Source organism: Ipomoea nil, unplaced genomic scaffold, assembly GCF_001879475.1.
Source record: "Ipomoea nil cultivar Tokyo-kokei standard unplaced genomic scaffold, Asagao_1.1 scaffold2792, whole genome shotgun sequence".
Lineage (NCBI taxonomy): Eukaryota > Viridiplantae > Streptophyta > Magnoliopsida > Solanales > Convolvulaceae > Ipomoea > Ipomoea nil.
In genome coordinates this window covers 2,814,207-2,835,113 of record NW_017619220.1, presented here as the reverse complement: position 1 = coordinate 2,835,113, position 20,907 = coordinate 2,814,207, and the positions used below count along the sequence as shown (strand labels likewise).

The following is a 20,907-nucleotide window of genomic DNA, read 5'->3' as shown; positions in this document are numbered from 1 at the left end:
GTGCTCACTTGAGGCTTCCAAAAATGCGTAGTTTGAAAAAACCTTTTCTTTGGGAGTTGCATTATTGATGGAGCCTTTGTTCTTATTCCAATATGGTGACCTCAAATGAAGCGGGATGTTCCTGAATTTGCGCACAGGTCTCTTTCTCACAGTAACATCCTCAACATCAGATTCACTTTCATCCATAGCCCTGTTGTCCAGAAAAAAACAGAGGCAGTTCATAACCCCACAAGTATAATTCCAGAATTGTATAACTACATTTCTATAATCTATAAACTATATGTCCATAATTTGAGAAATACATATCCATAATTGTAAAGAAATCAACGTCACTAGTTGAATAAGAATATATTCATATTAATCAAACTTAATATTCATAATTATTGATGAATTGAAAACCATATTTATAGTCTAAATCTGCATAAGAAAGCAGTAACCTACTTATCAAATTCATCAATCTCAGCAGCAGTTTGGGCAGCAGGGGTAGTAGGAGTGGTGGACTTTTCGAATGGCACTCTGATTAGTAATGGAGTTGCTTCCTTCTCTGTTGAGGTTGATACTCCTGCACTCCTCACAATGTTATCCACCAAGGTGTCCAAAGGCTGCTGTTGAGATGGTGGTGGGGTTGGTGTAGAGCGTCCAAGTAGCTCAAATGATGGGACTTCTATTTCCATTTCCTTTCTTGTTTTTTCAAAAGCTGCTACCAGAGAATCAACTGCTGATGTGAAGCTCTCACTTCCGAAGAAGATGTCATCCAATTGCGAGGCAGTTGGGCTAGGAGTCGGTTGAATTGTGCTTGCAGCACTCAGCATTGTTGATATTCCTGAAAAAGCCCTCTTCATGATTTCAACCGGGGCCCCTTGCTTGCCAATGTCAGACATGACCTGACCGAACTCAAGGACATCTGCTGTAAGCCGTTGAAGCACATTTGTTACTCGGTCAACATTTGTCAGAGGCACAGATGGAGCTGGAATAGTTGGTGTAGCAGCAGGGCTGGACACTGGCCTTGGTATTGCAGCATGAGGAGGTGCAGGTCGGGGTGATGATGTAGATGCAATGGCAGTAGGTCTCTGAAATCGAGGGATAACTTTGCCCTTACCAAAATCCCCTGATTTTATCTCAGCCGATACTCGCTTGCGTACAAGGCTTTTTGTCCAAGCTTTTATTGCTGGGAATGTGCGGTTGACGGTCATGCCTCTGAACTGTACTCGGTCAAAGTAGAAGAGCTTCAAGAAGTACAGAAGAGTATGTTAAGGAATTGAATAACTACATATTCAGAATTGCATATCTATAATTCCATAATTGCATAACTATAATTCCATAATTATAAAACTAGATATCCAGAATTGCATATCTATAATTCCATAATTGCATAACTATAATTCCATAATTGGATGACTATAATTCCATAATCCATAAACTACACATCTATAATTGATTAACTATAATTCCATAATTGTAAAACTATTATTCCATAATTGGAAAACCACAATTCCACAATTACAAAACTACACATCCATAAGGGCATAACCACACATACAGAATTGCATATCTATGATTCCATAATTGCATGAATATAATTACATAATTAGAACATTTTATGTATAATGGGATATTACCAGGATGAATACCATTGGACCTCCAAAGGATCTGGTAGGAGAGTCTTTGTAAATGTCATACGAATCAATTAAAGAATTGTACGTGTACTTGCACCAATTAAGTCTTGAGATTGACCGGATGTTGAGCAATGACTTGATAACTCGATAGTTGGCATATCTTCCAGTATTTCCCCGGAGCAGAGATGAGACAGCAAACACCACAAAGTCTCTCTTGAAGGCATCTCCATGGTCACCTCTCCTGATTATTTCATCAGGCATCTTTGTTGTTATGGGTGACCCTGACCTGACATTCCATCTTTTCCTCCACTCAGTCAGGACCTTATTATATGCAGCTGTAGAATTTTCCTCACTCTTTGTACCTTCCTCAACATCTCTCTTCCCTCGGGGGAGTCCCAAGATGTATTCAACATCCTCTTCACCGACATGTAGATGGTCACCATCCAATATGAAGTCTGATTTGAAAACATCAAACCTTTGCAGGAGATACTCAACAAGTTGTGAGTAATTGCTTGAAAATTGTAGGTGTAGCAGCCCTCCAAAACCCATATCAATCACAGCATCCTTTTGGTCATGTGTTAGACGCTGGACAAGGTCATACATTTGCTTGGGACCCATTCGTGTACTGAAGTAGTTCACATCAGGGTCCCGTACTCTCTCTCGCTTTTGTGGTGGTGCCCTCTTTCTTTTTACAGCTGCTGGTTGTTGCCTTGTCGAAGGCTCTGCTTGATCTTCCTGGGCAGGGGTGAGTTCAGCAGCTTGTGAGCTCAATACTGCTCTGGTTGTTCTCTTTTTTACAGACTTCACAAATTGACCAAGTGTAGAATCATCTGCCACACCTGACTGATCCATTTCTGCAAATAAAAAACATCAAGTGAGGTTAACAGAGTACTATATCCAAAACTTCATAACTACAATTCCATAAACACACAACTATACTTCCAGAATTGTAAAACTACAATTCCATAATCTCATAAGTATACCACAAGGCAAGTTATGCTAAAAAGGATTTGAATGCAATTTGGTGCACAGAGTAAGGTTCACAGAGTAATACATCCAAAACTGTATAACTATAATTCCATAAACGCACAATTATACTTCCAAAATTGTACAATTACAATTCCATAAGCATACCTACAAGGCAAATTATGCTAAAAAGGCATTGATGCAGTTTGGTGCACAGAGTAAGGTTCACAGAGTACTACATCCAAAACTCTATAACTACAATTCCATAAACGCACAACTATATTTCCAAAATTGTAAAACTACAATTCCATAAGTATACGCACAAAGCAAATTATGTTAAGAAGGCATGAATGCAGTTTGGTGCACAGAGTAAGGTTAACAGAGTACTACACCCAAAACTGTATGTCTACAATTCCATAAATGTACAACTATACTTCCAAAATTGTAAAACTACAGTTCCATAAACTTATAAATATACTCATAAACCCATAATCATAACCATGCACGTTAATAATCAAATAACTATACATTCATACAAGATTAAACAGTATAAAACCCTAGTTTAAAATTTCATAAATATATACTCAAAATGAATGCTTGTTTTGTGTAAATGCATTATGTATCAACGTAAAATGCATTTATACCTGTTATAGGATGATGATGAGCTCTGGTTTACAGAGAAAGCGCTGTTGAATTCGCGATGATCGGACGCCGGCGACAATAGCGACGACGAGTGTGTTTGAAAGCTAGAAAATGCTAAAGAAATGGTAAGGAAATGGAGATGATTGAAGCGTTTACGGAGGGTATCGTGTTGGAGAAGGAATGGAGTGCGGGAAGTGAAATGCAGTGGAGAAGAAACGAAGGAGCATTGTTTTATTTTAAAAAAAAAAAAAATATCTGATTGGTGGAGTGAAACGGTGCCACTAACGGCACCGTTACTCCCTAAACGACGTCGTGTGGATCCGGATGCACCAAGTACGGTGCAACCGGATGCACAGCATAACGATTGGTTTGAACATGATTAACGGTCTTAGGAGAAGAGTTTCCAATTTTTCTTATGTTGAGTCCATTGATAAAAATTGTTTAGATCTAGTTCATGTAAATAATAAAGTCAAAATATGAAAATGGGCAGAGGTTTAGAGTAGAAAAAAACCTTGGGCTAAGGTTTGGAGGAGTAAATGTTTGGGATGAGGTTTGTGCAAAGGGAAAAGCTTGGGTTAAGGTTTGTGCAAGGGGAAAAGCTTGGGCTAAGTTTCTTTTGTTTGCAGGAGAAGAATAGCATTAAATGCTTGGAAGTCTCTAGACACATGGGTTGCTATAAATAGGCAACAGCTCTTCATTCATTTGATTCATCACATTCGATCCATTCTTTATCATATAAAAAATACAGAAAGTAAAAATAGAGAGTTATATTTGTAATTCCTATTGTATTCTTCTTCAAATTGCTTTATTGTGTGTATGCTTTATTTTAAATCTTACACTAGAATATAAATATTCTCAATATTTTCAGTCCAAGTTACTATTGTAATTTGATGTTGTGAACCGTATCAATCCTAGCAGTTTAACATTTTATTTTAATTATTTTTTACATGGTAAGAGATCAATGAACTAGATGGTGGTTCATACTCTTGCACGGACGGTTGGCTCTCAACTGATCTTTTGTCTTGAATTTCTGAACCCCTTCATGTTTTGACCACCTTTAATTTCCCGGCCCTTTGTGTTAATTTGATGAGGAGGTTGTTAAAAAAAAAAAAAACCGTAATCATTTAAGTTGAACTGAATTACACTCAAATAAACCCAAATATGTATTACAACGCAAATACATTGCAAATTCATTATTTCATAAATATTTGCAATTTTGATTTCAAAGTTAATACGGAGTACATTTAAAAAAAAAAAAAAAAATCATTGCTTTTAATTACTCCATGAAACCCGGTGTCTGATTGAGCCCCTCAGTTATTATTGGGATTTGGAATTGAATATGGTAGTAGTGTGAATTGATGGCTAACCACACAAGGTATCAAAACTTTAAAGCAAAGATAACTTGATTGATTTTATCTACATCAATGTATCTATCTCTATCCATCCTGTAAACTTTTAGTCATATTTTGTGTGTACACCACAAGTTGAACACACCATACTATGTTCTCAATATAATTTATTATCAAGCTACATTTTAATACAAGAAAAATTGTTATTTATTTTCCTCACAAATATGTCAATTATTAATGTCACCCTTGAGTTATTAGTGGTGTAATGTTGCTTCTCAATTTTCAAAATGTGACATATATTGTCTCTCCACTAATAAGAAGAAGAAGAAGAAACATTGTTGTCGGCGGGAGGAGAACAAACGAAGAAAGAAGAATGGAGGAAAAAAAACATGGTCGTCTTTGAACATGGAAAATGACGGGTAATCACATTTACACTACTAATAATTCACGAAAGTGGCAATACATGTCACGTTTTGAAAATTGACAAGTAACATTTACAATATTAATAATTCAAGAGTGACATTGATAATTGACATATTTATGAAGAGTATAAATTATAATTTTTCCTTTAATACATGTTCATTTTTAATGTACTACATATAAAAATGATTATGTAGTACATTAAAAATCAACAAATAATATAGAGTTAATCGACGATTTGGTCTCTCAATTATTAGCGAACTGTTAATGTAGCCTCTCAATAGCTTATTCATCAATTTGGTCCCCGAAAATTATTATTTTTAGTCGATTTAGTCCCTCCGGCCGTCGATTTGATCCCCGAAAACAATTATTTTTAGTCGATTTAGTCCTTCCGACCGTCGATGGAAGACGGCCTGCGGGACTAAATCGACTAAAAATAATTATTTTCGGGGACCAAATCGATGAATAAGCAATTAAGGAACTACATTGATAGTTCGCTAACAATTGATGGACCAAATCGTTCATTAACTCTATAATATATTAAAAATGAACATGTATGTATCAACGATCCATCTGCAAGAAAGGTTAGGTACGAGATAATTTATCTCCCAAAGCCAATATCACATATATCTTTTTTTGAAATATAAAGCCTTTTTTTTTTTTTTTGAAAATAAATAAAGCCTTCTTATTATTCTACCAAACCCATATAACTATAATTGCAATAATTTTAGCATAAAATTCGATCTTCTTGTGTCCAGACAACTTTGTGGAAGAAGTTCTAATAGTTATAAGTGACACTATAGTCATCTAATAATACAGAGAATTACTAATTAAAAGCAAAAATAAGGAATTTAGGATATTTCTTGTAGACTGAATGATATGTTCTATATTCACTAGATATACAAATTTAAGAAATGAGTAATACTTTCTTTTTTAAATTGACCTCTAAATATTCAAATCTTTATGCAGCATTATTTTCATTTTTTTCTTCTCCCAAGAGTTCGAATCTCCAAAGGCCCCACATCCTGACTCGATAGAGTATTTGAAAAAATGTAAATCGTAGTGACTCAATAATTCAACAAATAAGATCAAATGTCAATGTGTACAAGGGATCTGCCTACTTTATTGAATTAATAAGTAGATTTTTTAAAAAAAAAAAAAAACGTGTAGTGAGGTTAATGAATTCATGAGTAGTCAATGAATATAAAAATATATAAACACACACACATATATTGCCATTTTAAGAGGAGTGAACATTAAGAGGTAAAAATTTTTTAAATAACATTTTTATTAAGGAATTTAAAGGAAAATGTTTTGTTCTCTCCCTAAAGTTCCCTTCCTAAATTTCTTTATGATGTTACTTATAACTGTTGGGTGTTATTACTGATTGACCACATGACTAACTTGTAATAAAGACTAAAGTATTTTATCAAATAGTATCATGTCACAACGAAAATTTAGGAAGAAAAAATTAAGTGTTACTATGTAATTAAAGTGTACTTCGAATCGACAGAAAATTTGAAGCATTAGAAATTTAAGTCTTCAACATTCCCCTAGATTTGAAGGGATAATTTCACTTATATTCCTCATATTTAAGTCAATAGCTTTATACCTATTTTTTAAATAGTACACTTATACCTTATCAACATTATCTTTTTTAGTTAATCGATAATTTTTCTTAAATCTAAAATTTATCAATAGAAGTTATAAGGATAAGATGGTTCGAGTTTTTTTCCTCTTAACTAGAGAACTTGAATTTAAACCATGAGATTAATGTAATTACTTTAAAATTTATGAGGAAAGATTAGTCTCAACTAAAAAAAAAAAAAAAAAAAAAAAAACCTTCTTCCACCTTGACAACTTATTATTGTTTTATTTGTGTGTGTGTGTTCCTTTTTTTTTTTTTTTTTTTTTTTTTTGCCCAAACAATTTTTATATATGATAAGGAGTCCATTGTGAGGAAGGTTAGTTGTAACTTTGAAATGTGGAAATATCAATTTTATATTATACATGATAGGTAGGTAAGCCTACTAATGTAATAATTTAGTTCAATTAAATTTCATCTAAATTGTATATTATTACAAAGACTAAAATAAATGTGTTATTTAATTCACAATAATGTTGCACTTAATTTGACCCCATAACCAACAGAGTGATATGTCAATTCAGTTTGGTTACACACCAAAATGAACACTTAACAACTTCTTTGAATTGAATTATGCAAGCTAAACAATCCAAGGTAGATTAACTGTCGCCAACCATAAATTAACAAACACTACTCCTAATGAAAATGACTTCACACTGTCCATACGATAAGGACCATACCCCTATACCAGAGAAATCTTGGGTAGGAAATTAGTTAATTTAGTGCAAAAGAATAAAATTTTTAAGAATAAGAGTTAAATTGGCTACTAAATTAAATATAAAAATGAAATTAGGCCGCTGAATGAAACAAACAAAAAAAAAAAGTGCAGTTGAACATTTTAAATCATGAAATTCACCTCAAATGACCAGAAATAGCAAATTGGTGCATGGTAAACAAGGTAATTTTTTGTTTTTAGAAAAAAAAAAAAAAAAAAAAAAAAAGAGCATCTGATAAAGGTCGATGGTTTTGACCCCCTATTCCAAAATTTATCACATGTTTTTATTTTGTTAGAGCAATAAAATGAAGAAAAAAAAACAAAAAAAAAAAACAAAAAAAAAAAAAAACAAATTGTGACCCATTTTTTCAAATGGGATAAAGGTCAAATAGACCCTCCAACTATATATCAAAATGCAATTAGACCCTCGAATTAAAAAAAAAATATTTAATTAAACCCTTACACTTGTTAAAAATGTGCAATTAACTAATTTGACCTATAATAACATGTTACCTTCAAGTCACATGCCACACAGATGCCACATAGATTAATATATTAAAATTATTAAAATAATATATTGAAATAATTATATATTTTTTTTTTAAAAAAAAAGACAGATTGCTATGGCAGAGAGCTGTCATGGCTTCTTCGTCCATGTCGAACTGGACGGCACTCCGTCCAATTCGACATGGACGAAGTAGCTTGCGGGTTTCTTCGTCCGAAATGGATGGGGCTGGCTTCTCCGTCCGATTTGAACGGAACAGCCATGGCTTCTCCGTTCTAAACATATGGCGAAGCTTGCTGGCTTCTTCGTTCGAGGGATGAAGAAATCGACGAATTTTTCTTTTTTTTTTTTTTTTCTTAAAAAAAATTAGTTTTATTTTTTATTTTCAGTTTATTTTTATTTTCAAAATGAGATTCCACATAGGATGTCATGCAATCAAAATTAACAAGTTACTTGTTGGTAACCTGCTAAATATGTTAATTGAACAATTTTAATTAATTTAAGGGTTTAATTGAAGACTTTTTTAGTTCGAGGGTCTAATTACATTTTGACATATAGTTGGAGGGCTTATTTGACTCTTATCCCTTTTCAAATTTAGTCAAAGATGTTATGTCTTACAACTAAAGTTGGCTTACGTGCTATATTCAGTTGCACCTGAACCTACTCCAGCAGTATTCCCTCTTCTTGGTGCTAGAAAAGCTAGCCATGAACCTGATTACACTCCGAGTGAGGAATCGAGAGAAAGCAACCCTGAAATAGATTACATTCCTGGTCAAGAATCGGGTGTAACTCTGATGCAGTTTAGAAATGACAATGCGGCAGCCAGATGATAACTTCTGTCACAAATGAATGACAAGTTGTTTGACATCTATGTCAAACAAAACTCGGCAAAAGTCATTTGGGAATCGCTGTCCGAAACGTACGGTGGCAATGATATTGTAAATCAAAGTGTCAGAAATGTCAATAATAAAAGGAATGGAAAAGTCAAGAAGTTCAAAAGAAGATGTTTCATGTGCGGAAAGCAAGGACACCGAGCATACCAGTGCTACCACCGCAAGGGCAAAACTAGTAGAAGTCAACTTGACAGAGCAAGATGAGTATTGCATCTCTTTAAATAAGTAGTTATTTGAGTAACTCTAATTTTCTCTAGTTATAAGGGCTCGCATGAAGTATAATTGTCTTAATACTGAATATGAGGTGTCTAGATTTTCATTACTTAGTAGTACTTATATATTTCTTTAGTATGTTGAATACTAATGACATTGATTGAAATAATTTTGTGTATAGATATTGCTCAAATTTTTTACTAAAAATTATTTGTATTAAAATAAAAGCATATATCAAAGGCTTCAATTTTAATTTAATGAGAACATGGAAAAGTCATCATTCTTGAACACTCTGTCTAGGAAGATGGTTTTTAAGTAAACTCCGGTTTCACCACTCGACCTGGGAGTACTTAAAAAGCAGGGTGTTGATCATACAAGCTAGTTAGAGTGCCACTTGATCTCTACCTGAAATGAGGTTGACTTCCATATATTGTTAAACAATCAAAGCCTTGCAATAGAAATTGTTGAAGTACTGCCATAGTAATACTGATCTGCATCATATGAATGCTTCATATGAGTCTCAATCTCCTCAAGTGAAGGAAAGTTGTGTAGGTGGCAACTTTGAGTGTTGAAATTATACTTGTTGAATTCACCTTGTTGAGAGATATTTCCTAATTAATAAATGTTAGTTTGAACATATTCTTTGCGTATGAGATTAATTTCTTGTAAGAATATGATGTGAAATTTGTGATTATGTTGTTCAACTTGAAGTAGCATGTGGAAAACATTATCTCTATGGCTTACTAACAATGAGCATTTGTATATATATTATTTAAATTCTTGGTTGAGTCATCTTGAAAGACCTATAATTCCTGTTTAAAGGGTAATTATGATGGATTGAGATAACCAAGTTTGTTGAAATATATTCAACTATTGAGTATGTATCAGACATAGTGCAGAGCTACTATAATGCTCAACAAAGCAAATTGGCAAAACTCAGTCTACAAAGGAGCTAATATTGGGCACCAAAGATCAATCTGGGTAAGAGATCAAATACTTTTGAGAAAAATATTTTAGTGTTGCATTGTGGGGGTGATTAACTCCTTATATTTTCACCAAAAGTTTCTCTGTGCTATTGAGAATAATGGTGAAAGAGAATGTTTCATGTTAAGCATGAAAATCTCAAGGGATTATTTACGAGTAAACGAAGTACTCGTCAAAGTGCATGTAAGTTTGATTAAGAGAATCAACTTACTTGAAGGCTAATTATGAGGATTAATCGTTGAATCATTAGAAGGACTTAAAGTCTAAGTGGTAATGAATTCGTGGTGGGTCCCACTTTTGTGGTCAAACGAAACCATAAAAAGAATTACAAAGTAGTACACTAGTTGGTCATTCCTACAATGTGTGTACTTGTGAGGCTGAGCTACAGCTCTTAATGAATTCATAACTCTGTGAGAATGGTGATTTTGTTGAGACAAACCTAATGAATTCACCGCATAATGACTTGAGTACAAAAGTGCTCTTAGTGACTTATACTCAATTGGGGTGGTCTATTTTGAGGTAGACCTAACGAGATCCTGACTTGAGTGAAAAATGGTTAACCGCCTCTTATGAAATATAATTGGGGGGGGGGGGTATCTCAAGAAGTTGAGTGGCTAAGAAATATGTTGATAAACGTGCAGTTGTGGGGGGGGGGGGGGGGGGGGGGTCCAACACCTTCACTACATATACATTGTGATTCACAAACTGTCGTTTGCATTGCCAAAGACAGTGCAAACGACAGTGTCGTCTATGATAGAAAGAAAAGACTTACAACTAATTTATGTCTTTACTACTCTATAAGCTTTTAGAGGTGGTCTATACTGAGATAGACTTAATCACTTAATAGAGCTAAAGTCTATATTGAGATGGACTTGACAAGACGTAAAAATCTATAATGCGATAAGACTTGTCAGAGTTAAAAGTCTATATTGAGATAGACTTTGACAAGGTTGAGGTATATATTAAGACAGACATAAAGACTTGAATACTAAGAGTATTCAAAAGAAGTCAAAGAGTTTGACTTTTCTAGAACCTGCTTCATAGAGTTGGTGTGTGCGTTAGAGTTCAAAATTTATCTAACCGGTGAGTTCAAGATTCATATCACTATCGGGAAAAAAATTACTCAATGTCACTACGTGTCAGTTCAAGTTCTCAAACATAGACATTAAGATCAACTCGCTGTATTGCTCAGACACTATCCTTTCTAGCCTTCTACTTTGAACGTGTGGGGGATTGTTGGAAAAAAAAAAAACGTTCAAACGTGAAAGTCATCATCCTTGTCCTAATTTTGTGGGTTCACATACTTCTCATCCACACAATTCATGTGAACATGGGAATGAAAGAAAACAAAGTCAAGAGTTAAATCTTCCTATATTTGTGTGAGAATGTGGTCATGCTTAGAGCTCCATCAGTATAAATATAGTATACTTCTCTGTTGATGAATGCACTCAAAAAGGAAGTTTCCTTTTTTGACTTTCTTCATTTCGTACATACCCTCTAGTCTTAGCATATATATAGTCAGGTTCGCCTACGTGGTTGCTAGAACAAGCTATCCGTAGTAGGTCTGTGTAGCCTGTCGAAAGCGTGCCAGGGTTCTAACTGCACCGTTACCGGGCAAATAACGTTTTTAAGGTAGTGTTATTATAATACAGTACAGATTTCCTTCAACCATACACCAGTTGTGTCCTTGCTTCTTAAAAAGTTTCCAGCCAGCGCGTTGGCATTGCGATTATTTTCCAACAACGGAGACCCACCCAAAAGCTGAGAGTCTGATCGCTGACTGCAAGACCATCATGAACCAAATTCGTGAGTGTGATATTATCTATGTCCCCGGCTACCTAGTTAACATGGGGCAATACAACTACTGGGGGACTACAATTCTGGCCATACCTCTAGACAACGTGAAGGACATCTTGGAATACGACACGAGGAAGGTTGCAACGAGAAGAGTTCTATTATTTGAATGGAAATAATTAGAAACATTATACCATCTCTATCCGATTTGGTTGTCACATTCATAACCTATATATTACGATGTTTGGTTGGTAAGAGAAAAAGTTTATTTTTTCTTCTTAATTTCAATTTTAAGAATACGAGGAAAAAGAACATGTTCAAACAAATGAAATCTAAACAAATTCCTGGCGAAATGCTCATGACTTTTCAATTTTACCCTTAACATTTTATTCTTAATGTTAATGATTTATATAAGGAAAAACTAATAGTGAATTAAAATTGAAAAGGATTCAATACTTAAAGACTAAATATGATAATTTTAAAAGTCAATGACTAAAATTGAAAACGAATGATAGTTAAAAGAGTAAATCTAAAATTAACTCTAATAATAATAATTAGTATTATTAGCAAAAAATTTTACAAAAATATTATATATTTGATGAAATTATATTTTTTATATTTTTAGTAAATAATAATAATAATAATAATAATAATAATAATAATAATAATACTCCTTATAATTTTATAAGCTAATTTTAAAACGATCTCTTAAATATTGACATTTTTAATTTTGCTGACTTTAGGTTTGATAGCCTATTATTATTATTGACTAAATTTAGAATTGATTATTATTATTATTACTCCCTCTGTCCTATTTTATCTCTCTTATTTATTATTTAATGATTAAATTAATTATTTTTTATTTGTTTATTTTTTAAGTATTTTTTACTTATTTTTAAATTTAATTTTATGTATTTAATAATATTTTTAATATAATTTATGAATATATAAATTTTATATATTAACACTAATTTTAGTATTATAAAAAATTAAATTAAAAATAACTTCAGTAATAGATTCAGACACGTAAAATAACACCGAGGGAATACGGATTTCGGAGAGCGTATTTATGAAAAGTGATGACGAATGCTATTTATTATGCCTTTAAAAGCGATTTCGTTGTAAATAAAAGCAAGTACTGTTCGGAGGATGATCAGCCATAATGAGCGCCACGACGAGCGCTCTGTGAAAGGCCTACGCGTACGGCGTACACCTGGCGTTAGTTAATCCCACTCCACCGTTAATACAAAACAAGTAAAATAATAATAAAAGTATATTCATTTAATTCCATGCGGCCTTCACCTCACCTCCACTCCGTGACGCATACATACGTATGCACATTTGGCGGTTGAGCGTCGAAATGCAGTAGAAGAGGAAGCGCTGAATTCCTGAGGGATTGGGATTAGGGTTTCTGCAGTTGGATTTTGGAGAATGCCGCTGAGTAGGTACCGGATACGGGACGAGTACAGCTTGGCTGATCCCGAGCTGTACAGAGCCGTCGATAAGGATGACTCCGGAGCTCTGCTGGAAGGCGTCGCCATGGCTGGACTTGTAGGCGTTTTGCGCCAGCTCGGGGACTTGGCCGAGTGAGTGATTGTTTTTGTTGTTGTTTTTGTTGATGTTGATGTTTCGTGTCTCGCTCCGTTTGAGCTTTGAATTTATACGGACTACTTGTTTTACAAGTGAATGTCCTCGAAAATCGAATTTCTGTTACTGTTATTCTGATTAGATTGATGAACTGTGAACGTTTAAGTTGAGCTTCGTACTTCAGTTTTGGATCGTGCCTAGAACTGTACTTGGTGTTGTGTTCGTTCACCAGGTTGTGATTGAGCTTTAGTTCTACTTCTTTTAGAAATGAATTGCCTCGAAATTCGGTTTTTGAAAATTTTTCTGCTTAATTCTACTTCTTTTAGTTTGATAAACTGTTTTTTTTTTTTTTTTTTTTTTTTTTTTTAGTTCACGAGGTTGTGCTTGAGCTTTAATTGATTAATTCTACTTGTTTTAGAAATGAATGGCCTCGAAATTTGGTTTTTGAAAATTATTCTGCTTAACTCTACTCCTTTTAGTTTGATGAACTGTTTTCTTTTACTTCACCAGGTTGTGCTTGAGCTTTAATTCTACTTCTTTTAGTTTGATGAACTGTTTCTTGGAATTCTCAACGTTTAAATTCAGCTTCGTACTTTTGGATCGTGCCTAGAACTAGGCTAGGTTGGGAAATTTTAAGAAATTTGATTTTGTTGTTCTTGTTAATCGGTTTGCATGGTTGGAATATAACCAATTAGATTGAAATTAAGGCTTAGTGAGTTCAATTATGGATGAGTTATCGGTTGCTAATGAATGTTTACTCTCTCTTTATTTATTTATTTATTTAATTGTTTTTTTGAAGTTACTTTGCAGAATTGGTTAGTAAAGAAATTAAGGCTTAGTGAGTTCAATTATGGATGAGTTATTGGTTGCTAATGAATGTTTACTCTCTCTTTATTTATTTATTTATTTAAATTTTTTTTTGAAGTTACTTTGCAGAATTGGTTAGTAAAGAACTTGTATGGTAGAACTGATTTGCAAAATCAGTGATCAGTGAGAACTGAAACTTCAAGATCCGGAAATATAATAGTGTCTATGTAATAGACAGATTGTGCGGCAAGCCTGAGAGTATAACATAGTGCATTGAACCTTGATAAACATTTTCACCACTTTTTCTGATTAGATAAACTGATCTCTGGCCAAAATTTTCTTCAGGAGTCTTTGTTGTGTAGAAACAACATAATTTGCATATCATCCCTCAGTGATCCCTTGCTCCTGAAATTTATTCTAGGACTAGAATGAGTGACTTGATGCTGATGTAATATGTTTTTGGGTCTTGTGAATATTGAAGTTTTGCTGCTGAGATATTCCATGATTTGCACGAAGAAGTGATGGTAACTGCTGCTAGAGGCCATAGTTTGACAGTCAGAGTTCAACAACTTGAGGAAGAACTCCCATTAATTGAAAAGGAATTTCTTTCACGTACCAATCAATCCTCATTCTTCTACAATGCTGGTTAGAACATTTCCCTGATTTTCTCAGCTCATCTCTGAAAACTTCATTTTACCTTTGCCTGTACAAGCGATGCTTCTTTATCATTTTTAATTATGTGACCTATAAAACTAGCATTTCGAATTAGTATCATTAGTGTCAATGAATTTATGATGTCTATTATTTTCAATTATTACTGAAAACTAACTAATTCTCTTAAAAGGGTAAAAATGTTAGTCCATCTTGGAGACTTGGAGTTCTGAATGGGTCTGGCACATCAAATCCTATTATTGTTCAGTCAAATTTCCTTTCTTTCAATTATTATGATTATGATAATAATGATGAATGCAGGCACTGGTTGGCACCCTAATCTGCCTTTGGACCAAAATATGGTTACCAGGGGTGATTTACCCAGACATGTGATGGAATCTTATGAAGAATGCAGGGGCCCACCTCGCTTATTCCTTCTAGACAAGTATATATTTTCTTTTAGTTAGCTTGAGAAATGTGTCATTCACGTTAATGATAAACCTCCTCTGGGTAGGAAAATCTCATAAAGGTTTAACTTCGAACAGATTTGATGTTGCTGGTGCTGGATCTTGTCTAAAGCGTTATACTGATCCATCATTTTTTAAAAGGGAAGCATCGTATATCAAAATTTCTAATATAGATGTTCAGAGAGAAACAAAAGCTCGCAAAGCTAAGGTAATTGGATAGAGAATTTGTATTGCTTCTGTTCTGTATATGCACTAAATCAACCATTGCCGAGTGAAGGTGTCTAATTTTGCCGTGTACTTCTCTTTGCACTTAAATGTTTCCAATTATAGCAGAAGAAAGGATCAAGGAGTAAGAATGGCAAAACCCCTGAATTGTTACCCACATCACATGCCAAGTGAGGCTTCTGTTCTTATCTATAAATGCAAATTGATTCTTCTGTCAGCATATTTAGGTTTATTTTGATTTGGGCATCTGTGCATTGTGTTTTTACAGACTCCACCAGTTACTCTTAGAGGAGCGCAATGAAACTGGAGGTAAGGACTCTGAACATCATGTGAAATTGAAGAGAAGGCTGAATGGATTTCCATTTGACTCAAAAACGGAGAAAAGCTACATGGAGAAGTTACTAGAAACTCCTTCAGTGGGCCAAAAAACTGTTCATGAAGTCTTTGTTGATTCATTGTCTTTGAAATTACCATCAAGGGTTGCTTCTGAAACTGGGCTTGATATAGTAGAAAATAGTGCAGCGAATGTCAATGAAGAGGTTGCAGTGAGCATCAATGAAGAGGTTACATGGACAAATAGAAACACATCCCCATCTCCATCTCAAAGTGAAGACACTATTGCTCCAATATCACCCAATGATGCTTTAAATGAGATTGCAACCTATGATGAATCCTTAGAGATCTCCAACCAAAGCCTTAGTGTTGAAGCGGGTTGCACGTTGCCTACATTTCATAATGTGTCAACTGATGGTGAAATATCAGTTGATGGAGATAGACAAGATACTACTAGTGGTTACCAATCTGATGATATTTCAAGTGATCTAGACGATTACATGGATGCCCCTACCTCCATGGAATCAGAATTGGATTCAGAATCTGAAATGAATCCCGATAAAGATTTGCATGTGAAAAGCAGTAAGTTTTCAGCTACAAATGATGAACGTCTTCAATCTGAATCTTCAGATTCTCTTTCAATCCGAAACTCCATGTTATCTGATGATGAGAATGGTTCATCCAAGAAAGAAATATCCAGCTTTTTCAATTCTGGTTCTTCTAGCACTTCTCCTGAAATGGCTCATTCGGAAGGTGAAGTTGCTTCCAAAGATTTTGCCATTACAGGGAGCCGAGTTCAGATGTGTGATTCTCATCTGCAAACTACTGATGATGGATTTTCATCTGCCCAGCCCTTAGAAGATGCTTTTGATAATGACACTTGTGCTAAGACAGCTGGAATTAACAGACAGAGTTCTGACTTTGGTGAAACAATGACCAGGTCAACTATTCCAGGTTTAGTTTCTATATCAGGATATGCTGATGAAGAAGCAATCGTGATAAAAGATGCTTTGACAGAACCAGTGAGAAATGAAATATTTTCTACTCTTGGTGAATGTGAGAATGATTATGTCTGTGTTGTAGAAAATGCAGCTAACCCATCAGCTCCTAGAACTTCGGAAGTTCAAGGAAGGACAGGTGAAGATCCCCCAACTAGAGTGTCTGATGAAAACCAAGATGAAATTATCAACAACCATGCAACTTCAGCAGTAAATCCCGACAATGTTTCTTCCAATGCTGGAGATGATATACCAATTCCTTTGTCTACTGGTAATGAACATGAGTGCAATTTAGATGTGGGCCACCTGAATCCAAGTAACAATTTGTCCATCACATCTAGCATCTTTAATCATCTTTCTCAAAACAGAGATGAACTATTTTCTCCTAAAAATGGCCTTTTAGACAGGCTAAATGATAAGGGGCCCAATTTTGTTGAGAATTCAACCTGTTTACATAAGCTTTCTGATTCTCCCTCTTCAAATAAAGATGATCATTCTTCATCATCCTCTGTTATTAGTTATTCCAGTGATGGTAAAGATCAGAATATCAGTACTGATGCTTCACTTCATGTACCAAACACATTGGAGGTCTCTTTAGAGGAGTGTGCCAAAAATTCATTGCAGATTGTGTCTGAAGAAGAAAGTGCAGAAACTAATCACAGTGGTGCATCATATGACATTCCAGTTTGTTCAAATCTATCCATTACACAAGCAGAGATCGAAAGTGTTGGTTCAATTTTAGAAATTGAAACTGATAATGCAAGTTTAAAGTATAATGAGAGACTCACTAATGCAATTCCAAATGATGCTGAACAGAGAGAACTTGATGTAATCCATGTGGTAGATTGTCCTACAAATCTTGACTATGTAGAAACACACATTCCAGCGGAAGAAGATGCTTTTCTGCCTCATGATTGCGGAGAAAAGGGAATTTCACAGATTGGACAGGAATGTCTTGATGAGGTTCTGAGTGCAAGAACTGGTGAAACAATGGACCATATTGCCTATGGATATCCTGAATCAGTGAGTGAGGAACCTGCAGTATTAAATGCAACAATGACTGAAGCATATCAATTGAATGTTGGAGATGCAACTGGTTCTGTTGATAGCACTGATGATGTTGTTAAGGTTAATGCATCTTCATATATGGACATCAAAAAGTTCCAAGATGACTCCATTTCTTGTTCTGGCCAGTTTACTCAAAACAAATTGCAGAATGCAAGTTTATGCTTTCCAGGTAGTCATAAGGAGTTAGACAAACTAAATGTTGGCCACCATGGAATAACTTCACCAATTTCAGACTCAGTTTCACACGATATTGCTGGCTACAGTCCTCTTCAGTGCAATGTGCTTCCGTCAGATCTTGACAAGGTGACCTGTGTAGCTACTGGGCAAAGTGTTTTAGAAATGGAACCAATATCTTCATCAGGAAATAATCTTACCAATGTCATCAGAGAAAGAATACCGTGTGAAAATCTGGATAAGGGCAGCTCTGATGATGCTTTGTCTTTGCCAACCCATCACTGCATAGAAGAAAATGTTGAGTTAGCACACATTCAACTTGATGGGGGCTTGGTAGGTAAAGGTGAAGCCAATAATGAGCTGTCACCTTTACAGGAAAGAACACAAGTCTTAGAAAGAACTGTTGCCACTTCTTCTAGATTAATGCCAGAGAGTCTTCCAAGTCAGCCTTTGGTGTCAAAGCTGTCTTCACATGACAACAACAGTTTGGATCTTGATAAAGATCCCCGAAACTCATTGACTTGTATGTCTCCTGGCTTTGCACTGCTTCCAGGGAATAATCAAATCAGTCCTGAGGAAATTCCTCCATTGCCTCCTCTCCCTCCAGTTCAATGGAGATTGGGGAAAGTTCAACTTGCTTCCCCTGCTCTGGAAAGAAACGTAGCACAGCATGACACAGGGCTCTTGTCTACTTACCAATCGAAGATTGATCAGACAGTTCAACCTCTGGAACAAATTTTCCCACCAGTCATAGCAAAGGAAAGCTCCCCTGACTTCTATGAATCTGCAGCTTACAATATGGAACATTCTGGTCCACTGTCCTTGCCTGTTTCACATGCAGTTCTTGATGAAAACAGTGACGATAGTTTCAGTTTTCCAACCACAACACATTCCACAAATCCTCACCTTTCTTTTTCAGGACCAGTCAGTGACAACCTACAGACTTCTCTTGTCCAAAAGAAAGGAACTCTGGATCCTCTCTATTCAATCCCACAAGTAATTTCTGTAGACAAAGCCTCTATGCTTGATATTGGAACATCACCAGAAGAACTCATCCAACCTGCACAGCAAGCAGCAGAAGAAACAGTTTTAAAGGTTCAAGAGCTTGAAGAGGGGTATAAATGTTCAGAAGGATATTTGGCAACAAATGACAGAATAAGGCTGCAAGAAAGTTCTGAAGATTCAGGCTCCACTCATTCAAAGTCTGTAGAGAAAGAAGAGACTCAATCCCTAGACCAAGTAGCACCAGAGACGAGCTTGAATGAATTGAAGCTCCAAAAACATGACACAAGTTTAGAGGCAAATTTCATCACCACTGACGCCATACCATCTGCTCTGACAGTAGAAAATGAAAAGCCTTTGCATGCTATTCGTGATTCAGAGGTGGAGATTGTGCAGCCAGCTTTGGAAGATGGAATAGTAAATGGAAGCCAGAAAGTGAAACATCCCGGAGTTCAAAGCCCTTCTATTGAGACTGTTGCTGCATTTGACAGAAGCAGAGTAAATAGCACCTTCTTTTTCTTCACTTGGAACAACATGATTTTGTAAGTTAAATGAATTTTAACAAACTGAAGCCTTTTGCAGCTGAGGAAAGTGACTGATCAAGTAAAGAACCAGGCATGGAAGGTAGATGAAAGAGATTCACTATTGGAACTGATAAGGACCAAGGTAAAGCCGTGAAAGCTCTACTGTTATTTTATTTTGTATTATCATTTTTATCTATGCAACATATTGTTCCACTGTGTACTTGCCTTCCATTTGGCTTTAAGCCCATGACTGAGCCTTTCTTGATTTCCAGTCCTTCAATCTGAGACCAACAGCTGCAGCAAGACCTAATATTCAGGGTCCTCAAACCAATCTCAGAGTTGTTGCCATTTTAGAGAGAGCAAAAACGATTCGCCAGGTCTCTCTCTATGCTCATTTGTGTTTCTGCAAGTACATGTGCTTTTCTTCTTCTTCTTCTATCCAGTCATTAGCATATTGACTAGTTTTTCTTATGGTATTAGGCTTTTGCTGGAAGCGACGAAGATGACAATGAAGACAGTTGGAGTGATTCTTGAAAAACTTTACAACGCAATAGATTTGATATGTGAATATTTGTCATAAAAGCTCTTTCCTTTCCATGCCATTAGCCCTTGCTTGTTTGCATGGTAATATTACTATGTTTTTCTCTCGATTCATCACTACCATTCTCCTTTTCCTTCTCTCCTACTATGGATTAAAATTTTGAGATTATATATTGCACCCCCAATTTGTAATTAGGTAAACTTATCTTTGTTGCATGACTCAGAAGTCAGCGTGAAAGCGTCTTGTTGTCAGTAAAATTTAGGAGAGTCCTAAGCTAGATTACCAATTTTTGTGTGTAAAGTTTGTATTAAAGGCATGTTGTATTTAGTATGTAGAGGTTCTGCTTTTCCTGTCAATACAGAGCCCATTTCTACTGCAGAGCACTTGATTTCTTTGTTGTGCACTTTGCCCATGCAAATTTATATAATAAATTTCAATACACATCTTATTTCGTGCTCATATTAAAATGCGACTACTATCATTGGAAATATATATATAATTTTCCTTTTAGCATTTAATAATTGGATAGTCATCGTTCCCAAAAGGCTGAATCCCCAACCCCAAGAGTCGGACAGAGCATATGCAAGGAGCACCTTCACTTTCAGAGGTTGTTCACACACTGTTGAGACTAGTTCACGGGTCATTGTTCTCAAACTTCACCTCTGTGACTAACTGAGCAATCTATACGGGCATAATTGGATAGTGATGAAAATAGCGTACATGGCATATTGGCAATTGATTATCTCTACCCGATACTTCACTCCGATCCCTAGCGTTGCCAATATTCT

General features: G+C 35.2%; 1 protein-coding gene across 2 annotated transcripts; it reads left to right on the top strand.

The window, feature by feature from the left end:
* Positions 1-12,907: 12,907 nt before the first annotated feature.
* LOC109157880 (protein SCAR2-like) lies at positions 12,908-20,475 on the top strand. 2 transcript variants are annotated; one of them, XM_019305732.1, is made up of 9 exons: positions 12,908-13,328; positions 14,618-14,781; positions 15,109-15,232; positions 15,333-15,462; positions 15,588-15,649; positions 15,748-19,552; positions 19,637-19,720; positions 19,851-19,955; positions 20,059-20,475. In XM_019305732.1, exons 1-9 carry the CDS (start codon positions 13,174-13,176, stop codon positions 20,110-20,112), a joined length of 4,683 nt encoding a protein of 1,560 aa, XP_019161277.1. In that variant the 5' UTR covers positions 12,908-13,173; the 3' UTR covers positions 20,113-20,475. The 2 variants fall into 2 exon arrangements, with proteins under 2 accessions (XP_019161277.1, XP_019161276.1); XM_019305731.1 differs by having other exon boundaries at positions 15,585-15,649.
* Positions 20,476-20,907: the final 432 nt, after the last annotated feature.

Bases quoted from the DNA above. Each gene is read 5' to 3' on its own strand.
- LOC109157880 (XM_019305731.1), top strand. From the start codon at position 13,174: ATGCCGCTGAGTAGGTACCGGATACGGGACGAGTACAGCTTGGCTGAT. The intron at 19,553-19,636 runs GTAAATAGCACC...AGCCTTTTGCAG, and splicing joins CTGCATTTGACAGAAGCAGA to CTGAGGAAAGTGACTGATCA. The intron at 19,956-20,058 runs GTCTCTCTCTAT...TTATGGTATTAG, and splicing joins GAGCAAAAACGATTCGCCAG to GCTTTTGCTGGAAGCGACGA.